Genomic DNA, 20,113 nt, shown 5'->3' with positions numbered 1-20,113 from the left:
GCCATCCCAAGCGTCATTTCGCCAGTTTAACCCTTTCGGGGCTCCTTTGCAACGCCCTTGAAAGGGGGAGAGGCTGTTTGTTGCCCGTTCGTAGACGCATACAGTACCCGATTGGCGGGTAGCGAATGGAAGGTAACTCTCGTCCTGGGGAAAAGGGGAGGTTATTTTAGATTAAGGGAAGGGGTGGGGGACCTTCTCTGCAGGGACCTTGTTTAATTTGGGGGGTTACCTGTCATGGATGCTTCAAAATAAAAAATAATCCTTCCAGTAGCACCTTAGAGACCAACTAAGTTTGTTATTGGTATGAGCTTTCGTGTGCATGCACACTTCTTCAGATTGAGTTTCCTGCATTGCAAGAGGGTTGGACTAGATGACCCGCGGGATCCCACCCAGCTCTGCAGCTCTATGATTTTTGTGGACGGAGCCGCCAAAACCAAATGCAGAAAGAAAGGGGCGAGGTTATGGCAATGATGCAGTGCCTAAATCAAAATTATTTAAAGTTGCATCTCTGTGCGTGCATACTTGGGAGCAACGATTCTGAGATGTGCATAGAAAGACAAAAAGGAAAACGCATATCCCAGTGTGGTTTGCAATGTACCTTGTACGAATGCTGATGTTACTTGCTTAGGGTTCGCCAACCACAAAACAGAAAGTCACAAAACGTGAAAGGAGATGGGAGAAACAGGTTTCCGAATTTGCCTCTCTATGCCAGGTGCTAGCACTGGGCCTTGTCTCTTGTCCAGTTCCCTAGCATCTCTGATTTAACAGACAGATAACCATCAGGTGAAGACACTGGGAAGAGCATGCAAGGCTGTGCAATGGTTTGGCATAAGGCAGTTTTCTGCGTGACATTGTGTATATCATTAAGTCACGGGTACAGTTTGCGACCTCAGGGATATCGTTTGCGATTTGATTTGAGTGCTGGTAAATTGGATGCTTTCCCCAGCAGAAGTAGTGTTAGAAACAGATATGAAAACTAGGAGCTAAATGGCACCTTAAACCTGGGTTGTGGGTGCCACAACAGAATGTCCAGGCGCGCTTTTTTAATAACAAGGATACAAAGCTGGAAAGAAATGAACTGCAGCTAAAATATTATGTTCATTTTTCACATGGTCTAGTCGTTCCCCTGCCCACCCCCCTAATATTCTTTAAAGGGTCTCTTCTCCAGACTTCAGAGAGTAGCTGGAAGTGGGGAGGCAGAAAAAGGTCCTCCTTTCCTTCCACTCTACGGTTTTAATCTGAAATCTTAGGCACAGCACTGCACCCAGAGCTCAGAAACTGCTTGCACTAATGAAATTCCCCATTGCACAATGTGCCTAGAACAATGGGAGTTTCAAACATTGAGCAGAAGCCTTGCAGCTCAGTGGTGGGTGCACAGTTTCTACAGGAAAACATCCTCAGGATTGTTTAATAATAATAAATAAAAATGCTTATGGCAAATATTTTTAAACCGCTCTTCATCTACACACCCAGGCAGAAGACAAAAGGCATGGAATAAAAGAGTCGTGCTGAAAAAAGTCATCAGGAACAAACAGAGGCATATAAAAACAAACAGAAGAAACTAAATAATAAACAGGTTTTGAACTTTCAAATGCTTGGTCAAATAAGCTTTTAACCCAGCATTGGGATGATGGTAATGTTGGCACCAGTCATTCTCCATTCCACAAATGGAACACCATGACATTGTTGCTGCATGATGAATTTCTCCTGACATTAGGGCAAAGAAAAGATCCTCCCCTTAAGACATGGGCAGGTGGTTTAGGAAAAAGCACTCCTTTAGGTATTTGGGTTCTAAGACTTTTATGGCTTTAAAGAGCAGCACCAGCCCCTTGAATTAGGGTGGGAAGCAAAAGATATTTCAGAATTGGCATAATATGATTCCATCTAGCAGTAGGCAGTTAAACATTCTGGTATTCTGCCTCTGATGAAACTTCTAAGCATTCTTCAAGGGCAGCCCAAATTTCAATAGCAATTTCTAGGGAATAGTACTAAATGTATGCTGATATTTTTTATTTGGCTTATTTATGACAGATTACAAATGTGTAACCTGAGTTTCATATAACTCTGCATCAAACCTTCCAGGGATGCTACCTACAAACTTCCAGAGTCTTTTAAGTCACAACACCATTTTGTCAAACCTACAGCCAAATTTACATTCAAAGTTATAAACAAGATTATGCATTAAAACAGACTTATAGCATGATCCTATGCATGTTGATCAGGAAGTAAGCTAGAATTGCAGGAGGGAGAACTACTTCTTATTTTCAAATCCTCAAACAGATAATCATCAATCTTGTGAACTACCTTGAGATCTTTGGATGGAAGGCGGTATATAAATCTAACAAATAAATGAATAATCAATTTGCAGAATATGACTTGTAACAATGACTGATTATGGTTACTCTGGTCTTTCTTTTTCTATTGACATCTCATCTGTATTTCAAAATAACTTCTTGTGAGCCATATTGTTTACTTTGCATGAGCTATGTTTGGCAACATATTCAACAAGGAGAATAAACCTTGTTCCGCAAGATTTTAATCTCTTATCTTGACTAACCAGAAGAGATAATATTACATTCCTTTTGTCACTCCGTAACACTGAACAATAAAGACGCAGCACAGAAGGAAATGAATGTAAAAAAATTAACAAACGGTATCAGAGTACTTCTAAGTATTTCCCCCTTGTTTGGCCTTTATGTTCTGCTGCCACTGCAATCCAAATGATGGCTGTGTATTTGCTTTGCATTGTTAAACCTTACACCTGCCCTGTGGGTGTTAGATTAGGCCCTCTAGGAGCGGGATAGGCAGACCAGTCTTGTGATATCTAAAGCTTTTGAGGTCCTCCAGTTGCTTCAGAAATACAGTCATAACCTTGCAAGTCGAACGCCTTGCGAGTCGAACGTTTTGGCTCCCTAACGTCGCAAACCCGGAAGTTCCGATTCCAAAGAATCCGAACTTCCGACATGGGTTCCACGGCTTCCTATTGGCTGCAGGAGCTTCCTGCCAATCGGAAGCTGCGCCTTGGTTTCCAGACATTTTGGAAGTTGAACGGTTTTCCAGACGGATTCCGTTCAACTTCCGAGGTACGACTGTAGTGCATTAGCCAGGTGGCTCCAAGGATCATGCTCAAACCCCAGGAACTTGTGATCTGGACCTGGACCAGGACCAGGACCAGGACCAAGGGCAACAGCCAACAGAGTAGTTCTGTTAGCACAAGGACTTCTGCCTATGAAGTGGAAATTCCTCTCCCTGTGCATTCTGTATATATATTCTGTGGGTCTCCTTAAACCTCTTGGAGCCAATTAAAGGGGCACATGAGAAAAGGAGAGGAGAAGGAGGGAGAAGAGGAAGTTCTGTTGTGCAAATGGAATCCCTTGCAATATCAGAACTACTTCATTGGATACCTCTCCAAGTTCACAAATCCTTTCACATGAAAAATCCATTCCTGGCTTTCCTTCAGGATTCCTGTTTGAACAATCTAATTTGGCAGGGAGTGGAAGAGGAGGGAGCTTTTTAGCTGCTGCTGTTGTTAAGACAATTGAGAGCCAAAAGCTCTTGCCAATCGCCTGCAAATCACTCAAGAGACCTACCAGAAGTCTCTGCAGAAATTGCCTCTGGTAGCTCTGAGCTCTCCAGCATAAGCCTTTCTTAAATGAATGGGAGCTCTGCCAGAGCACAGTGCTATTTGTTGAGATGCTCTATAGCAGAGGTTTGGCTCTGGGGACCCTCTCTCTGAGTGGCTTTCCCACTCTCCAAATCAGCCAAGAGTAAGGTTCATGATTCACTGCTGAAGGTTTAGAAGCTTTTCATTATTTATTGAGAAGCGATGAAGGAAAATCCCTATAATAAAGGATTAACGCAGATGCTCACGTTTCATTCACCTGTGTTCCCTTCTGTAACCTGCCAACAGAGTTTTGTCCAATTATTTAATCCTTCTGTTGTTGTCCGCAACAGATTTCTCAGTGTTTGAAAGCTTTCAAAAGCACATCTCTCTTTCTTAGTTTTGGCATACGAAGCCATCCATAATGCTTAGCTTTCTTAAATCTTGAAGATTCTTTGGAAACAACACACTGGCATATTCTTTATTCATAAAATGAAGGTGGCTGAAGACTCAAATATTCAGTTTCACTATTCTCCCACTTTTGGGGCAATTGATACTGACTTCCAGCTACACCTGAATACACTGGTCACATGAATCCTGAAGAAATGCACAGAATTCACCACTGTCTAGTTTTTGCCACACACTTCTTGTTTGCAGCATTCCAAGAATCAAACTGTTTTCAGTTCTCTGTGTATCATCCACACTCATACAGCTACTTTATGTTGCATAAACAGCAGTTACCCGTAACTGATGCCTGTCATAGGCAGAGAAGGTTGTTGTGAAAATGAGCACAATGCTTAAAAAAAGGTAAAGATAAAGGACCCCTGACAGTTAAGTCCAGTTGCGGACGACTCTGGGGTTGCGGCGCTCATCTCGCTTTACAGGCTGAGGGAGCCGGCGTTTGTCTGCAGACAGTTTTTCCAGGTCATGTGGCCAGCATGACTAAGCTGCACAACGGAACGCCAAAACCAGAACAGCCCATGGAAACGCCGTTTACCTTCCCGTCGGAGTGGTACCTATTTATCTACTTACACTTTTTGGGGGCGTGCTTTTGAACTGCCAGGTTGGCAGGAACTGGGACCGAGCAATGGGAGCTCACCCCGTCGTGGGGATTCGAACCACCAACCTTCTGATCGGCAAGCCCAAAAGACTCAGTGGTTTAGACCACAGCGCCACTCACGTCCCACACTCACACAGCTACTTTATGTTTCATAAACACCTGTTATCTGTAACTGATGCCTGCCGTGGGCAGAGAAGGTTCTTGTGAAAATGAGCCCTATGCTTAACTACAGTAAAAGACCCAGCAGAAAAAAACCCCCAGCAGAAACCTCCCCTTCTGTCTGTTAGCCCCTAGCATTGTACTACACAATAGCACAAGGAATTTAGGGCCCTGTGCCTGTTCATGTGCTTTTCCCTTTGCACAAGCCAACAAACCAACCCAGAATCTTGGCTTGTTGAAACATTGGTCAATGGCTTTGGAACAAGCCATGGTATTAAGACAGCTTCAAACCATTGTTTGAGATCCTGACTTGTTTCTGAAATAATTAGCCACAGTTCAGACAAAACAGGAAATTATAGTTAATCGAAGACTTCATTGTTTGCTGGCAGATATTTGTTGGCTTGCAGAAAGAGAGAAGGGGCAAAGAGGTGCAGCCTATCCCAAAACATGTAGTATTACCCAAAGGCCTACTTTTTATCTTGGCTTATTATTATTATTAAACCAAAACATGATTTCTATTTATTCCAGATTTATTCAAACCGCGTGTCTTTGGAAACTGTGAAATGTGACGCCTGAATTGATAAAGAAAGAACACTCTTTCAACACAATGTTTTTGACACAGGTACAATCATCCCCCATGTATGTATATATATATATATGTGTGTGTGTGTGTGTGTGTGTGTGTATATATATATATATATATGCAGGTTTTGGTGTCCTCGGGTGTCTTCCCGTGTAAAAGTTGGGGTGTCTAGGCGACGTTTCGACGAGGTCTCACTCGTCATCTTCAGGCTGGTGCTTTCGGCTTCTTGTTACTGGAACAGAGCGGGATCTCAATGTTTGAGTTCCTATAAATACTGTAGAGGGGGTGTGGTGTCTAGCCTCCAATGTTCTGGGCAGAGAGGAAGTTCCCAGGCTAGTGTGCCTTTTCTTCTTTTGTTCCTTAATTACTTGGGAGATACCTTGAGTGATTTCTTGAGTGATATCCTGAGTACCACTTAGGTGGGTCATTAGGTGTGGATTAGTTGCTAAAGTCTTTGTGTCTTGACCTCTTGAACTTTGTGAAGAGTTTTCCTGAGAAGATGGCTGTATTGCACTTAGTTGTGCTTTGGCTTGGCTTCGTGTATAGGGGCGAGCTGTGGTTTTGTGGCTTGTGTCAGCCAGATCTGTGTAGGGATTGCAGGGGGGTGCAGCATCCGGAGGTGCCACCATGGACTGGCTACTGGATGGTGTCAGTAATTCATCTGTGGAGAGGGTCTGGGTTTGGGTCTGGTGTGGTTGATTGGTGTTGGCGTTCTGTGTGCCTCTGGATCTGGTGTCAGTTTTTGTGGGGAGGGCTAATTTCCAGATGTCTGGCAAGCGGGATGTGTCGTCACGCTTGTTCATGTTGTGAGGGTGTTTCTCTATCTCGATGGCTTCCATGATTATTCTCTTGTGGTGATGTTCCGTGTTAAAGAGCAATTTGGAATCTGCAAAATTAATTTCGTGTCCTGTTTCTTTCATGTGTTGGAAAAGAGAGGAAGTTTTTTCTTCTTTTTTGACGGCATTCTTGTGTTCTGCGATACGTGCATTTATTCGTCTGTTTGTTTGTCCAATGTACGTGGCTGGGCAGACTTTGCAGGGTATTTCATAGATCCCTTGGTTTTCCAACTGGATTTTATCCTTGGGGTTTCTGAGGATATTGGCTATTTTTTGGTTGGTGCAAAAGGCTGTTTTGATATTGTGTTTATGGAGGATTTTGCTAATTTTATCTGTAGTGCCCTTGATATAAGGAAGGAGGGCCATGCCATTGTTTTCTTCTGTGTCTTGGTTTTTGGGGGGTGTTTCCTTTTGGATTAGCTTCGTAATCCTGTTTTGCTGGTATCCATTGGCAATTAACACATTTGAGAGATTCTGTAACTCAGTTGTCAAGTGGTCTTTGTCAGCCAGGCGTTTGGTTCTGGAGATGAGAGTCTTGGCTACGGAGTTTATTTGTGCAGGGTGGTGGTGTGATTGTGCATGTAAGTAGCGGTTGGTGTGTGTTTTTTTTCTGGTAGATAGTGTGTCCTAGGGAGCCATCAGGTTTTTTGTAGATTAGGACGTCAAGGAAGGGAAGTTGGTTGTTGGCTTCTATTTCCATAGTGAATTGTATTTTGGGGTGTAAGTTGTTGAGATGTGTGAGGAAGCTATCCAGTTTTTCCTTCCCGTGTGGCCAAATTACAAAGGTGTCGTCAACATATCTGAGCCAAAGTTTGGGTTTGTGTTCTGACTTGTCTAAAGCATTGGTTTCAAAGTGTTCCATGTACAGGTTTGCGATGACCGGTGAGAGGGGTGATCCCATAGGTGCTCCTTCTATCTGTTTGTATCTTTGTCCATTGTGGATGAAGTACGTGTTGGTTAGGCAGTGGTTGGTCAGGTCCAAGATGTATTCGGGGGGATTGTATTTGTTTTGAATAGCTGTCAAGGCTTCATTAATGGGCACTTGTGTGAAGAGAGATACAACATCGAAGCTCACAAGTAGGTCGTTAGGATGTAGGTTTTGCTTCTTTATTGTTTCTATGAACTGGAAGGAGTTTGGTACGTGTGAAGAGATGGATTCTGCATAGGGCTGAAGTTGCTTGGCGAGAAATTTAGCGAGATTTTGTAGAGGTGAGCCTATGGAGCTGACTATTGGTCTGAGTGGTGTTCCTTCTTTGTGTATCTTGGGGAGGCCGTAGAGTTTGGGGCATCTGGATGATTTTTCTCTGGGGATGATTCTTAGCTGGATTTCTTCACTGATAGGAGAGGCTTTTATTTTGGATTTGGTGGTTTTTTCCAGATAGGTGGTGGGATCTGTTTTTATAGGTTTGTAGGCAGGATCTTGGAGTAGCTTTGATAGTTTTGCTTGGTAGTCCGATGTGTTCATCACCACTGTGGCATTACCTTTGTCTGCTGGGAGAATGATTATGTTGTTGTCTTTCCTCAGGTTGGTGAGTGCTTTCTGTTCTTCTTTGTGTAAATTGCTTCTGGGTGGTTTGCTGGAGCAGAGGATGTTGGTGACTTCAAGTCTGATTTTATTGGCTTCATCTGGGTTGAATTTGGTTAGGCTAGCTTCGACTCCGCATATGATGTTTTCCGTGGGGATGCGTCTCGGGGCGACTGCAAAGTTGAAACCTTTGGAGAGTACTTTGGTTTCAGTTGTGGTGAGGATCCTGTCTGATATGTTATGTACTGTTTGTTTCATGGGTTGCTGTGGAGGGTGGCCGGGCTTCTGGCGTTTCTCTAGTTTGTGGAGTTTGTTGGTGTGTGTGTCTGTCTTATGTGAGGTCTCCGTTTCAGCTCTCCAGACGGCTAGTTGTTTGCATTTGTCCCAGAGTGCAGGGTGGATTTTGTTACAGAGTTTGAGGTGAAGAGTGAGTAGATCTTTGTTGGTTTGGTCTAGTAGGTATCTTTTCTTGTGTAGTTCGTTTCTGATTAGGGATAGTTCAGTTCGTTTCAGGATCCTTTCGGTGGCTGGGGTTTTAGAATGGAATTTAAGTTGGAAGCATGTGGGAATTAATTTGTTGTCTCGGCAGTTGCGTAGGAACAAGAGATCACATAAGATGGTGGCTCTTCGGACTTCTAGTTTCTCGTAGGTTCTTGTCAGCTGGAAGGTTTCCTCCCCGTAGAGGTAAGATATTTGCTTTCGTAGATTTTCACGGAAAATCTACGAAAACACACAGAACGCCAACACCAATCAACCACACCAGACCCAAACCCAGACCCTCTCCACAGATGAATTACTGACACCATCCAGTAGCCAGTCCATGGTGGCACCTCCGGATGCTGCACCCCCCTGCAATCCCTACACAGATCTGGCTGACACAAGCCACAAAACCACAGCTCGCCCCTATACACGAAGCCAAGCCAAAGCACAACTAAGTGCAATACAGCCATCTTCTCAGGAAAACTCTTCACAAAGTTCAAGAGGTCAAGACACAAAGACTTTAGCAACTAATCCACACCTAATGACCCACCTAAGTGGTACTCAGGATATCACTCAAGAAATCACTCAAGGTATCTCCCAAGTAATTAAGGAACAAAAGAAGAAAAGGCACACTAGCCTGGGAACTTCCTCTCTGCCCAGAACATTGGAGGCTAGACACCACACCCCCTCTACAGTATTTATAGGAACTCAAACATTGAGATCCCGCTCTGTTCCAGTAACAAGAAGCCGAAAGCACCAGCCTGAAGATGACGAGTGAGACCTCGTCGAAACGTCGCCTAGACACCCCAACTTTTACACGGGAAGACACCCGAGGACACCAAAACCTGCATTCCTGTACCCGTGAAAATCTACGAAAGCATATATATATATATATATATATATATATATATATATATATATATATATCTGATCACTTTCTTTGCTTCCAGATGTCTAGCCCATTACATTACCTCAGAATGTGTTTTGTTTTCTTCTGTCAGTGTTTGACCTTCAGCATGACTGTCATTCTAGACAGTATTGGTGTTTTCCAAATAGTTCAATGACATTTATTCATAGTTCACTAGCTTCAGGCTGCATACGTCAACAAGTTATACAGATAGCCAAGACATGAAAAAAACCTGTTAAAATTATGCAGCTATAAAGTTTGCAAAACCGCAAGAGAATGGATATGTTTGCTTTGTGCTGCTTATGAAAGGCCTGTGACAGATTCCTCAAAATCAATTAATGTTCTAGGACAAGGGTGCCCAAACTTTTTTCAAAGAGGGCCAGATTTGATGAAGTGAACGTGCGTGAGGGCCGACCAAAGTTGTTGAGCTTTTCTTAGGTTCTTAGGATTTAACCCCAAAGTTGTTGAGCTTTTGAGCTTTTTTAAGGATTTTACCTCAGGACATATACTGCCACGGGGGACAGATTAAATCGACCGGAAGGCCAGATTAGGCCCCTGAAACGGAGTTTGGACATGCCTGTGCTAGGAGGAAGGAGGATTGCTTTTGTGGTGTAGTGGTTAAGAGCGGTAGACTCGTAATCTGAGGAACCGGGTTCACGTCTGCGCTCCTCCACATGCAGCTGCGGGGTGACCTTGGGCTAGTCAAACTTCTCTGAAGTCTCTCAGCCCCACTCACCTCACAGAGTGTTTGTTGTGGGGGAGGAAGGGAAAGGAGATTGTTAGCTGCTTTGAGACTCCTTTGGGTAGTGATAAAGCCGGATATTAAATCCAAACTCTTCTTCTTCTTCTTCTTTTGCCCCGGTAGAAAAATAGTGCACTGCTGACTGCAAGGAAACCGATATTCCAGAAACATTAAGGAAAGATGCCTGAATCTTTCCCAACAAATGAATTTGTTGGATTGTGTGAATCCACTGGGTTTTTGAAATACCCCAACATGTATTGCAGTTTAAATTTGTTTTAAATAATCATTTAGCTCTTATTTGGGACCTCAGCTTTGATATAAGGCTTACCAATTTCTCCCCCTCCCAAAGATTTTCAAATCCATATTTTTTGGGGGGGATATTAGGTCAACATCTTTATTAATGTGAATTTTTTATTCTTTTCTTGTCGGCCAACATGGCCGCCTTTGTTTTTGAATAAATAGATAAACCTTGGCAAAAGTATTGTCATGTTGCTTGATGCTTAGAGAACAGAATTTGTTCAAGCCTATATGCATTAAATAACATGTGTGGGTGTATATCACATGCACATATACAAACAATAGTGGGGGGGTCCTGTATTGTTAAATTGCATTAAACAAATTTAAACTATGTTTTAATGTGAACATGCAGCATGCTGGTGCACCCTGCTCAAAAATTCCCTGGGTATACGTCCCCTGCTCCAGCTGTTGCCACACCATGCAGTGTTTTTCCCCCTGGGGTTTTCTCAAGGGAGTGCTGTACCATTTTTTCCTAGAAGAAAAGCACTGACAACGTGTATGAAACAACCCTGAGCCTGGCTTATCACAACGTCTTCAAAAGGCTCACAGTTGCTTTCCCCCAAACAAACAACAAGCATTAATTTAAGAACAAACCTTGATTTCCACTCATGGTTGGTTTGGGGAAAACAGTCCACAGCTGCCCAGGTTTGAACAACACAACAGGCCGGATCCTGGCTCGTTTCATCAGTGGTATGGGAACAGCAGAGGAGCACCATGGGAATTTTTGAACAGTGTGTTCCAGGATGTTGAGTGTTCACATTGAACCATAGCTTGTAGTCCATAGGGAACAGAATGTAGGATCTCATTTCTGGTGATTTGGGGTTAAATGTCAGCTTAGCCAAGACGTCCCACTGAGAACGGGGGAAAAACCAATTAGTTTCACTTGGAAAATCATCTAAAAAGTCAACTGAGGCACTCCCTTCCCTCATAAGTTATGCCGGAACTAATCACCTGTAGGGTGGGAATAGAGAGCCTGGGCACGGTAGTGGCTACAAGATGTTAAATTCTAAATTTTGTTATTGTACAGTTTCTTTGTAGGTATGCCTGTCTACAGAAATCTTTTGCAGTGAGCGGTTTTAGAGGAGCAGTTTCAAAACCACCTCAACCTTGCTGGATCGATTGTTTAAGAAGAGTCTCTGTTTGCCGTGGCAAACGCTTTTCTACCAAAATAGTTCTGGGTATCGAAACCAGCTGCGATGATACAGCCGCAGCTGTGGTGGATGAAGCTGGCAACATTTTAGGAGAAGCCCTGCATTCTCAAAGCGCAGTTCATCTGAAGTAAGTAATTCTTACCGTTGGTGAAAACATAGTTTTAGGTACTTGGTTGTTTAGTCGTTTAGTTGTGTCCGACTCTTCATGACCCCATGGACCAGAGCACGCCAGGCACTCCTGTCTTCCACTGCCTCCCGCAGTTTGGTCAAACTCATGCTGGTAGCTTTGAGAACACTGTCCAACCATCTCCTCCTCTGTCGTCTCCTTCTCCTTGTGCCCTCCATCTTTCCCAACATCAGGGTCTTTTCCAGGGAGTCTTCTCTTCTCATGAGGTGGCCAAAGTATTGGAGCCTCAGCTTCACGATCTGTCCTTCCAGTGAGCACTCAGGGCTGATTTCCTTAAGAATGGATAGGTTTGATCTTCTTGCAGTCCATGGGACTCTCAAGAGTCTTCTCCAGCACCATAATTCAAAAGCATCCATTCTTCGGTGATCGGCCTTCTTTATGGTCCAGCTCTCACTTCCATACACTACGTACGTTGAATATCATGTTGTTATTTTGTCATCACGTGTCATGCCACAGTATCTGTAAGTGCATCTAGATCGCTGCCACAGTATCAACAATCCAAGATCAGTGGTGTCAAAAAAACTCCTTAAAGTCTGGGAAAAACCCCAGAAAGGTAGATGTCAGGGAACTGCCATCGGAGCCAAGAGGAGAGGTAAGGCTCCCCAATGATGCCGGAGAGGGAACTAGCAAGGAGAGAGGGAGAGCTTCCGCTGGGGAAGGAAATCAAGGTGACAACAGGAAGAAAGGGGAGGCTGAGAGTACTTCAGAGGGAAGGCTCCGAGACTCTTCCAGTGAGATCAGCGGGGAGAGCACAGGACCTCCGCTTGGCACGCCTACGCTGCGCAGAAAGCTTCCGCGCAGAGAAGCTAGGAGGAGACTGGGAGTCAAGGAATTTCTATGTTGGGAAAAGTTTAGGAAACGCCCACTGACGGATTCTGCCAGTGACTGAGACAGTCGAGTTTTAAGGGCTGTCAAGCCAGGGAAAGGTTTAGCCATACAACCAGCGTGGAGCAGTTGGTGGCTTACACACAAGCAACCCCAATTCCCATTACAGTAGATCTCTTTGATTTCTTAAAAACATACACACACACACACACACACACACACAATTGATCTCTCGTATTGCTACTACAGCTGTGTTGGAAGCCAGACCTGCAGGTTGCCAAAAAAAGAAAGAAGTGCTGACTAGCCAGAACATCAACTTCTGCGTTTGAGTTTTTGAGCTAGGCCAAACAGATTTAACGTAAGCGTCATGTACTTTTTAAAAAAAATAAATAAATTTTATTAGTATTTTCCACGCAACAACAACACGAAAAATATCGAAAAATAACAATACACAACACAAAAACCAACATTTGAAAACTAAAGAAAGCAACAACAAAAACAACAACAAAATCCATATCTTACAAGTTAATACCATAAACACTAAAACAACAACTACAAGACATTGACTAGCACCAATCCCAAAGCACCTCCTTTATTTCTCATTGTGTCTTCCTGTTTTCCTTATCATTTCTATCCTAACATCTAGTTATAAATCCCTCTTTCTTATCCTTTCACGTAAGCATCATGTACATGTTTGTTTCTCATCAGAACAGGTGGAATTATTCCTTCGGTGGCACAACAGCTGCACCAAGAAAACATTGCAAGGGTAGTGCAAGAAGCACTTGCCGTCAGCAGAGTTAGCGCAGATGGACTCTCAGCCATTGCAACAACCGTGAAGCCTGGACTTGCTTTGAGCCTCGGAGTTGGCTTGGCCTATAGTCTGGAACTGGTGGAGAAATGCAAGAAGCCTTTCATTCCCATCCATCATATGGAGGCACACGCTCTTACCGTTAGGTTGACCAATCGTGTGGACTTTCCGTTCCTGGTACTTTTGCTCTCGGGGGGTCATTGTATACTAGCGGTAGCGCAAGGGGTTTCAGATTTCCTTCTCCTTGGACAGACATTGGACATTGCACCTGGGGACATGTTGGATAAGGTAATCCTTTTAATTAGTGTTTATTTATTAAAACATTTGTATGCTGCTATATCATAAATATATCAAATATATCAAAGCAGTTTACAGCAATAAAGACACAAAGCAATACAATACAATAAAGCTATAAAGTGAAAAACAGACATCAATTAACCATTGTGGAAGGATGTATAGTGGTACCTTTGTACTCCCAACGGCTTGGCTCCCAAACAAATTGGCTTCTGAACGCTGTAAACCCAGAAATGTTCCAGTTTGTGAATGTTTTTTGGAAGCCAAACATCCGACGCGGCTTCCACGGCTTCTGCTTGAGTGCAGGAAGCTCCTGCAGTCAATCGGAAGCCACGCCTTGGAGCCAGTGTGGTGTAGTGGTTAAGAGTGGTAGTCTCGTAATCTGGGGAACTGGGTTCGCGTCTCCGCTCCTCCACTTGCAGCTGCTGGGTGACCTTGGGCCAGTCACACTTCTCTGAAGTCTCTCAGCCCCATTCACCTCACAGAGTGTTTGTTGTGGGGGAGGAAGGGAAAGGAGAATGTTAGCTGCTTTGAGACTCCTTAGGGTAATGATGAAGCGGGATATCAAATCCAAACTCTTCTTCTTCTTCAAACAGTTTCAGGAGTTGAATGGACTACAGGAACAGATTGAGTTTGATTGAGTATTCTTAATCGCCTGTATAGGCCTGGTGGAATAGATAAGTTTCCAGCAGGCGTTTAAAAGTTGGCACAGAAGGCCCCTGCTGCTTCTCTGTTGGCAGAATAGCCCACGGGACAGGGCCAATGAGGAAAGCCCTGTGCAATTGTCCCACTTACTTGGTGATCATTTAGCTAATTGGGATAAAACCATAACGATGTGGCTGCCATGCGGCTGGCTCAGTGTCAAGGCTCAGCACATAACAACAAGGATTTGAGGTGTGACTTGGGTCCTTCAGAATCATAAAGCTACTCCTTGTGCTCATTTGCCTTTTCCAGTGACTTTTAAAATATATGTGTACATTTCTTTAATTTCTGCTTCCATTTGGATTGTTTAGGTAGCCAGAAGGCTTTCTTTACGAAAGCACCCAGAGTGCTCTGGCCTGAGCGGTGGAAAGGCGATAGAACGTTTGGCTCAGCAGGGAAATACACGGCGTTACGAATTCAAAGTCCCCATGGAGCAACATCACAACTGCAACTTTTCCTTTGCTGGACTTCAGTCCCAAGTCACTAGAGCGATCGCAGAGAAAGAAAAGGAGGAAGGTATTTACCAAAATACGACGGATACAAATTGCGCCTGAGAGCTTCACATAGGCTTGGGAAACCTATTTGATTGTAATTTCTGCAGGGTGTCAGGAAGGACAGCTCCTGTCCTGCATACCAGACCTTGCTGCAGCAGTCCAGCACACGGTAACTGCTCATATTGTCGCTCGAACGCACCGAGCCATTCATTTCTGTAGAAGGACGGGTATCTTGCCACAGAGGAAGGCAACTTTGGTAAGTGTCAAAACAAAATTTTAAAATTCCTTCCAGTAGCACCTTAGAGACCAACTAAGTTTGTTATTGGAATGAGCTTTTGTGCGCATGCACACTTCTTCAGTGTGTGTGTGTGTGTGTTTGTTGTCAGGAAAACAAACCAGAGAACTGCGTCTTTCCCTCCGAAGCACCCCTTGGGATGATTCATCACTCTTCTGTCCTGAGTTGCTACTGCGACATATATCCGAAGATATCAGCACACACAAATGCAGAGTTCAAAGCAGAAGCTGGACTTGAGGTGTAGAATACTCGGCTAATTTATTATGTACAAGATCAAGTGTTGCAGAACAAAGAAATCATGGCTCCTCTCTCCTTCCCGTCCGAGAGAGAACAGAAAATGCAAAAGCATAACATAACGGAACAGTGTAACCGAACTTCCGTTCTCATGACTCTAACAGTGTGGAATGTCAACACAGACATGTGATGAAAACAATCACACATCAGCAGTGGGGAGGAATGAAATCCCAACATGTGTGTTGCACAGTTAACTTATCCTAAGCTCCAACAATGTGGCCAGCAGCTTAGTTGTATTAATCGCTTGCACCTTTCGGTCCAGGAAGTGGTGACCTGATCAACAGAGAGACACAAATTAGTAACAAATATTATTAACTACACAAAGGAAATAAAATAAAAACTGAATCCAAGAGCACACGACTTTGCATGTACTTGGGGAAAGTCAACATGTCATGGGGGGCTATGGCTTTGCCACACCCATTGTATGTAATACCTAATGGTGCCTACTCAAATATCTTTATATGAATTTCAAAATGGCAGAGGGGGAGAGGGCATGTTTCTGCCCTGTGCAGGGATTACTGCCAGCAAGGTGAGCCAGATTGCTATAAGCATAATCCTGCCGCCCTACTTCCTCAGACTTCCCATAAACATGACTTTCGAACACTGGTTTCAGGTGGCTTCGGGGGGTGTTGCAAGTAACCAGTATATCCGGAAAGCTCTGCAGGTTTTAACAGATGCCACCGATTTCGCCCTGGTATGTCCGCCTCCCAGACTGTGCACTGACAATGGTGTTATGATTGCATGGTAAGCAAATAGGTGTGTTTTCTTCTTCTGTTTGGAATTCTGTTCTGAATTATAATGCAACATAGTTAATTTGAAAACACTTGGTTGGTACAGTGGTACCTCGGGTTACATACGCTTCAGGTTACAGACTCCGCTAACCCAGAAATAGTACCTCGGGTTAAGAACTTTGCTTCAGGATGAGAACAGAAATCGTGCTCCGGCGGCGCGGCGGCAGCAGCAGGAGGCCCCATTAGCTAAAGAGGTGCTTCAGGTTAAGAACAGTTTCAGGTTCAGAAGAGACCTCCAGAACGAATTAAGTTCTTAACCTTAGATAACACTGTATATCTAAACACAGTTTCTGTGTAGGTGATAGTTGTATATAGTCCCCAGGGAGTTTGTTGCCAATAAATTTTTGACATATGCATTTTGTATATGTGATGACGTTGTATATTTGGGGAACATACCTTTCTTACGGGACGCGGGTGGCGCTGTGGTCTAAACCACAGAGCCTAGGGCTTGCTGATCAGAAGGTCGGCAGTTCGAATCCCGGCAACGGGGTGAGCTCTTGCTGCTCTGTCCCAGCTCCTGCCAACCCAGCAGTTCGAAAGCACGTCAAAGTGCAAGTAGATAAATAGGTACCACTCTGGTGGGAAGGTAAACGTCGTTTCCATGCGCTTCTCTGGCTCGCCAGAAGCGGCTTAGTCATGCTGGCCACATGACCAGAAGCTGTCTGCGGACAAACGCCGGCTCCCTCAGCCGTAAAGCGAGATGAGCGCGCAACCCCAGAGTTGTCCACGGTTGGATCTAACGGTCAGGGGTACCTTTACCTTTACCTTTCTTACATGGAAGTTCATTAAGTGCGAACCACCCTGGTAGCATTGTCCTTCAGAGAGAAAACTGCCTGTTATTGTTGGGTGAAGAAGGAGAAGGAGAAGAAGAAGAAGAAGAAGAAGAAGAAGAAGAAGAAGAAGAAGAAGAAGAAGAAGAAGAAGAAGAAGAAAGAGCATGGCCAAACCACGTTTTCTCCAGTCAAGGACCCTTCTTAGGCTAGCAGAAATTATCTCTGTCTGAAATCTCTTTGCTGAGCTTACATCAACAATACTGCATTTAGTTCACTGTAATGGCGGGGGGGGGGGGGGAAATGAACTAGTTTATGGAAAACATTTTACACAAATATTCTCTCTTTAGGAATGGCATTGAAAGGCTTTGTGCAGGACTGGGTGTTTTATATAGCACAGAAGGCATAAGATACGAACCAAAGTAAGTAGCATTTATTATATTTTCCCCTCAGTTTTATATACTGTGTTCTGTTATCTCTGTAGCACTCCAGAAAAACAGAGACAATAACTGTTGAGTGTTTTAAAATCTTACGAGACCTAGAGAGAGTGGAGCGGCAGAAGTCCCAAGCAATAGTTTTCTGTTCCTCTCCTTTGTTCCTTATATCCAGGATTATACCTCTGTATTCCTCCTTGCTGTATAGCAGCCCAAATCAGTTCAGTAGTATTTAACCTTGCAAAATATAATATATTGGGGGTGTGGGTGTGGGTGGGTGGGTGTAGGTGTGGGAAATGCACAATAGGAAAATGTTGCACAATCGTTGGGAATAAAATTGGACATATTGACAGAGAAAACACCAATCTCTGACCATTTCAGGTTTTTAATGTTACCCAGGTGTTCTCAAAATTTGGGAATATGATTTCCTGCCCGTTGGAAATCACTGTAGTGAACAAAAATTGATGGCAAATTCCAGCTGGCCCACACTGATTGACATGTTGGAGGTTGAATGGATACATAGAGCTTTTTGAATTCTGTTATTCGTCCTTGGATAAGGTGTTATAGGACCTCAGAATCCATCAGGGGTTTCTTAGACACAGAAAGAATGTCTTTAAATTTTAATTACAGTGCTCAGATATTTCAAAAGGTTTGTTCACTGCTGTGCTTTTTTATGGACGATTTCCATATCAGTGTTGACCCTGTTCATATTATAGACAGCACATAATTCCTCTCACTGGATTTGGGGGTACACCCTACTGCTTATATTATATAGTGGGCGGTCCTTAAATTGTTTAAATTAATATATAAAAAAGAAAGAATAAGTGGCATTTCGTTCAGCAATACTAGTCGCGTGTTGTTGTTTTCTTTTGCTGTAGCTTGGCATCTTTTTTCTTTAGGCTCAGCTGCAATCCCAAATCTAAACATAGTCTGAGTTACACTTTCCTAAGGACAAATTCATCTTGGCTTTTCATCAGAATTTGAGCTATGTGCTGTTGTCAATGCCCTCTTCTGGGCTCTCAGCCATGTATCTAATTTTTTCACTCACAAATGGCTGTGTCCGAGTCCCTGTGACTTTGTCTGCAGCTTTTGGCTTGGACAACAAGTTTCTTCCTCTTCCAACTGTACTTTCAGAGCCTCTATATTTCTGGGGAGGGCAGTTCTTCCCAAAAAGCAACAGAAGTAGCCACCCTTCTCACTGAATTTCCTCCGAGATAGAAATTTGGGGGAGTGGGGAAAAGAAAAGACATGTAAATACATTCCTTTAGCTATAGTGTCAACTTACCATTTCTCACGTGGCTGCTGCCCTGAAGGAAATAAACAAAGTGCTCCGCTTATGGATGTTCTCTGTCCTATTTATATGGTCTTTCAGGACTTAGTAAATCTCTCTGGTGTAGTTGCTCCTCTCCTTGGGGTTGAGGAGCGAAAGAGGGGAGAATGAACTACTGATATTTGTCTTGGGAACAAAAGAAGGGTGAGGGCAAATAATATTTTTATCCTTGTGGAAAATGTATAATTCTTTTCCTGAAGAAAGTATACTGAACTCAAAAATCCTATGAAGAGACGTCACTGTTATGAGAGGAATTGTCCGAAGACTTATGAGGAAACTTAAAATTTATTAGCAGATGTTTAAATTCTAGATGAGATACGAAAGGTCAAATCTGTTTATACGGATCAAGAAAACCCAAATACTTCTGCTTGGTGTTAGTCTGCACAATGTAGTAATACTAAACTATAGCTGCATTGTTTTGCATATTACAACAGTCTTCATTATGGGAATTAAGATTAAGAATGGTATAAAGGAGATACTGAGCATAGAATTCATTATTACCTACAGAAGCCAAATACGTATGCGGTTTATAATGCTGGCTAATTATTTTGTATGATACTGAATTTATAATGGTATGCCTATGCTTGTGTCTTAAATGTATTTTTTTTAATTCTTATTTATTAGAGCTCTGCTTGGGACTGATATCTCAGAAGAAGTCCAAAAAGCTTCCATTAAAATGCCAGCACCAAATCAGATGTGAAAAGTGAATTCTGCCACCATCCATTTCAATGGGAGCTCCATGCCATTTGCCCCAGCCTCTGTATTACAATGTGCCATTGCTGAGATTTTTCATTACTACGCTAGGGATATCAAAATGAAAAATAAACCAAGAACAGCATTCTTATAAGGTGTAAATGAAGAAGATATTTCTAAGCGCTCTATCCTGTTCTGTAAATTTCAACATCGACCCTTGGCAACAGTTAAACAAGGCTTTTGGTTTCCAGAAGGACTAGTGGAAAAAAGAAGTAAAAGCAGAAGGATTTCTGCATGACAGATAATTCCATTTCCTTTCCCAAGTGGTTGCATACTTGAATACAGTTGCTCTTCTTGATTGTGGACTTCTTGATTGTGAGGCTACCTACACCAAAGTGAATTGGAATAAATCCCCTTCTGAACTTGTTTATAATTTACTCTGTTTGTTAATACAGTGGTACCGCGGGTTACATACGCTTCAGGTTACAGATTCCGCTAACCCAGAAATATTACCTCAGGTTAAGAACTTTGCTTCAGGATGAGAACAGAAATCGTGCGGCAGCAGCGGGAGGCCCCATTAGCTAAAGTGGTTCTTCAGGTTAAGAACAGTTTCAGGTTAAGAACAGACCTCCAGAACGAATTAAGTTCTTAACCCGAGGTACTACTGTATAGTTTATCTTTAGCGTGCTGTCACTGTCCTTTGCTTAAGATCATGGCCCAGCGAAGTAAGTCCTTTGGTTTAGTCCAATTGTAACTCAGTAACCACACTAAGCACCTGGGGGATAAGAATCAAATTTGGTACGTTTGTTTAGTACCTTCCAAATGGGAATACCAGTTCAAAGCCTGCACCTGTTT

At 43.2% G+C, this 20,113-nt stretch overlaps 1 protein-coding gene across 2 annotated transcripts; it reads left to right on the top strand.

Annotated features, from left to right (window-relative positions):
* OSGEPL1 (O-sialoglycoprotein endopeptidase like 1) lies at window positions 1–19,691 on the top strand. 2 transcript variants are annotated; one of them, XM_083711957.1, is made up of 9 exons: window positions 1–132; window positions 5,349–5,442; window positions 11,218–11,468; window positions 13,062–13,449; window positions 14,469–14,673; window positions 14,759–14,907; window positions 15,854–15,984; window positions 17,152–17,223; window positions 19,190–19,691. In XM_083711957.1, the coding sequence occupies exons 2-9, from the start codon at window positions 5,428–5,430 to the stop codon at window positions 19,263–19,265; spliced, it is 1,287 nt and encodes a 428-aa protein (XP_083568083.1). In that variant the 5' UTR covers window positions 1–132; window positions 5,349–5,427; the 3' UTR covers window positions 19,266–19,691. The 2 variants fall into 2 exon arrangements, with proteins under 2 accessions (XP_083568083.1, XP_083568084.1); XM_083711958.1 differs by lacking the exon at window positions 1–132 and adding an exon at window positions 437–458.
* The last annotated feature ends 422 nt before the right edge of the window (window positions 19,692–20,113 follow it).

The sequence above is a fragment of the Podarcis gaigeae genome (genome assembly GCF_964106915.1).
Source record: "Podarcis gaigeae genome assembly, chromosome: 1".
NCBI lineage: Eukaryota > Metazoa > Chordata > Lepidosauria > Squamata > Lacertidae > Podarcis > Podarcis gaigeae.
Note: the sequence above shows the minus strand (reverse complement) of the source record. Positions and strands in the feature narration are given on the sequence as shown.

Coding starts and splice junctions, on each gene's coding strand:
- OSGEPL1 (XM_083711957.1), top strand. Junction 11,469..13,061: donor CAAAGCGCAGTTCATCTGAA/GTAAGTAATTCT, acceptor GTTTCTCATCAG/AACAGGTGGAATTATTCCTT. Junction 15,985..17,151: donor AATGGTGTTATGATTGCATG/GTAAGCAAATAG, acceptor TTCTCTCTTTAG/GAATGGCATTGAAAGGCTTT.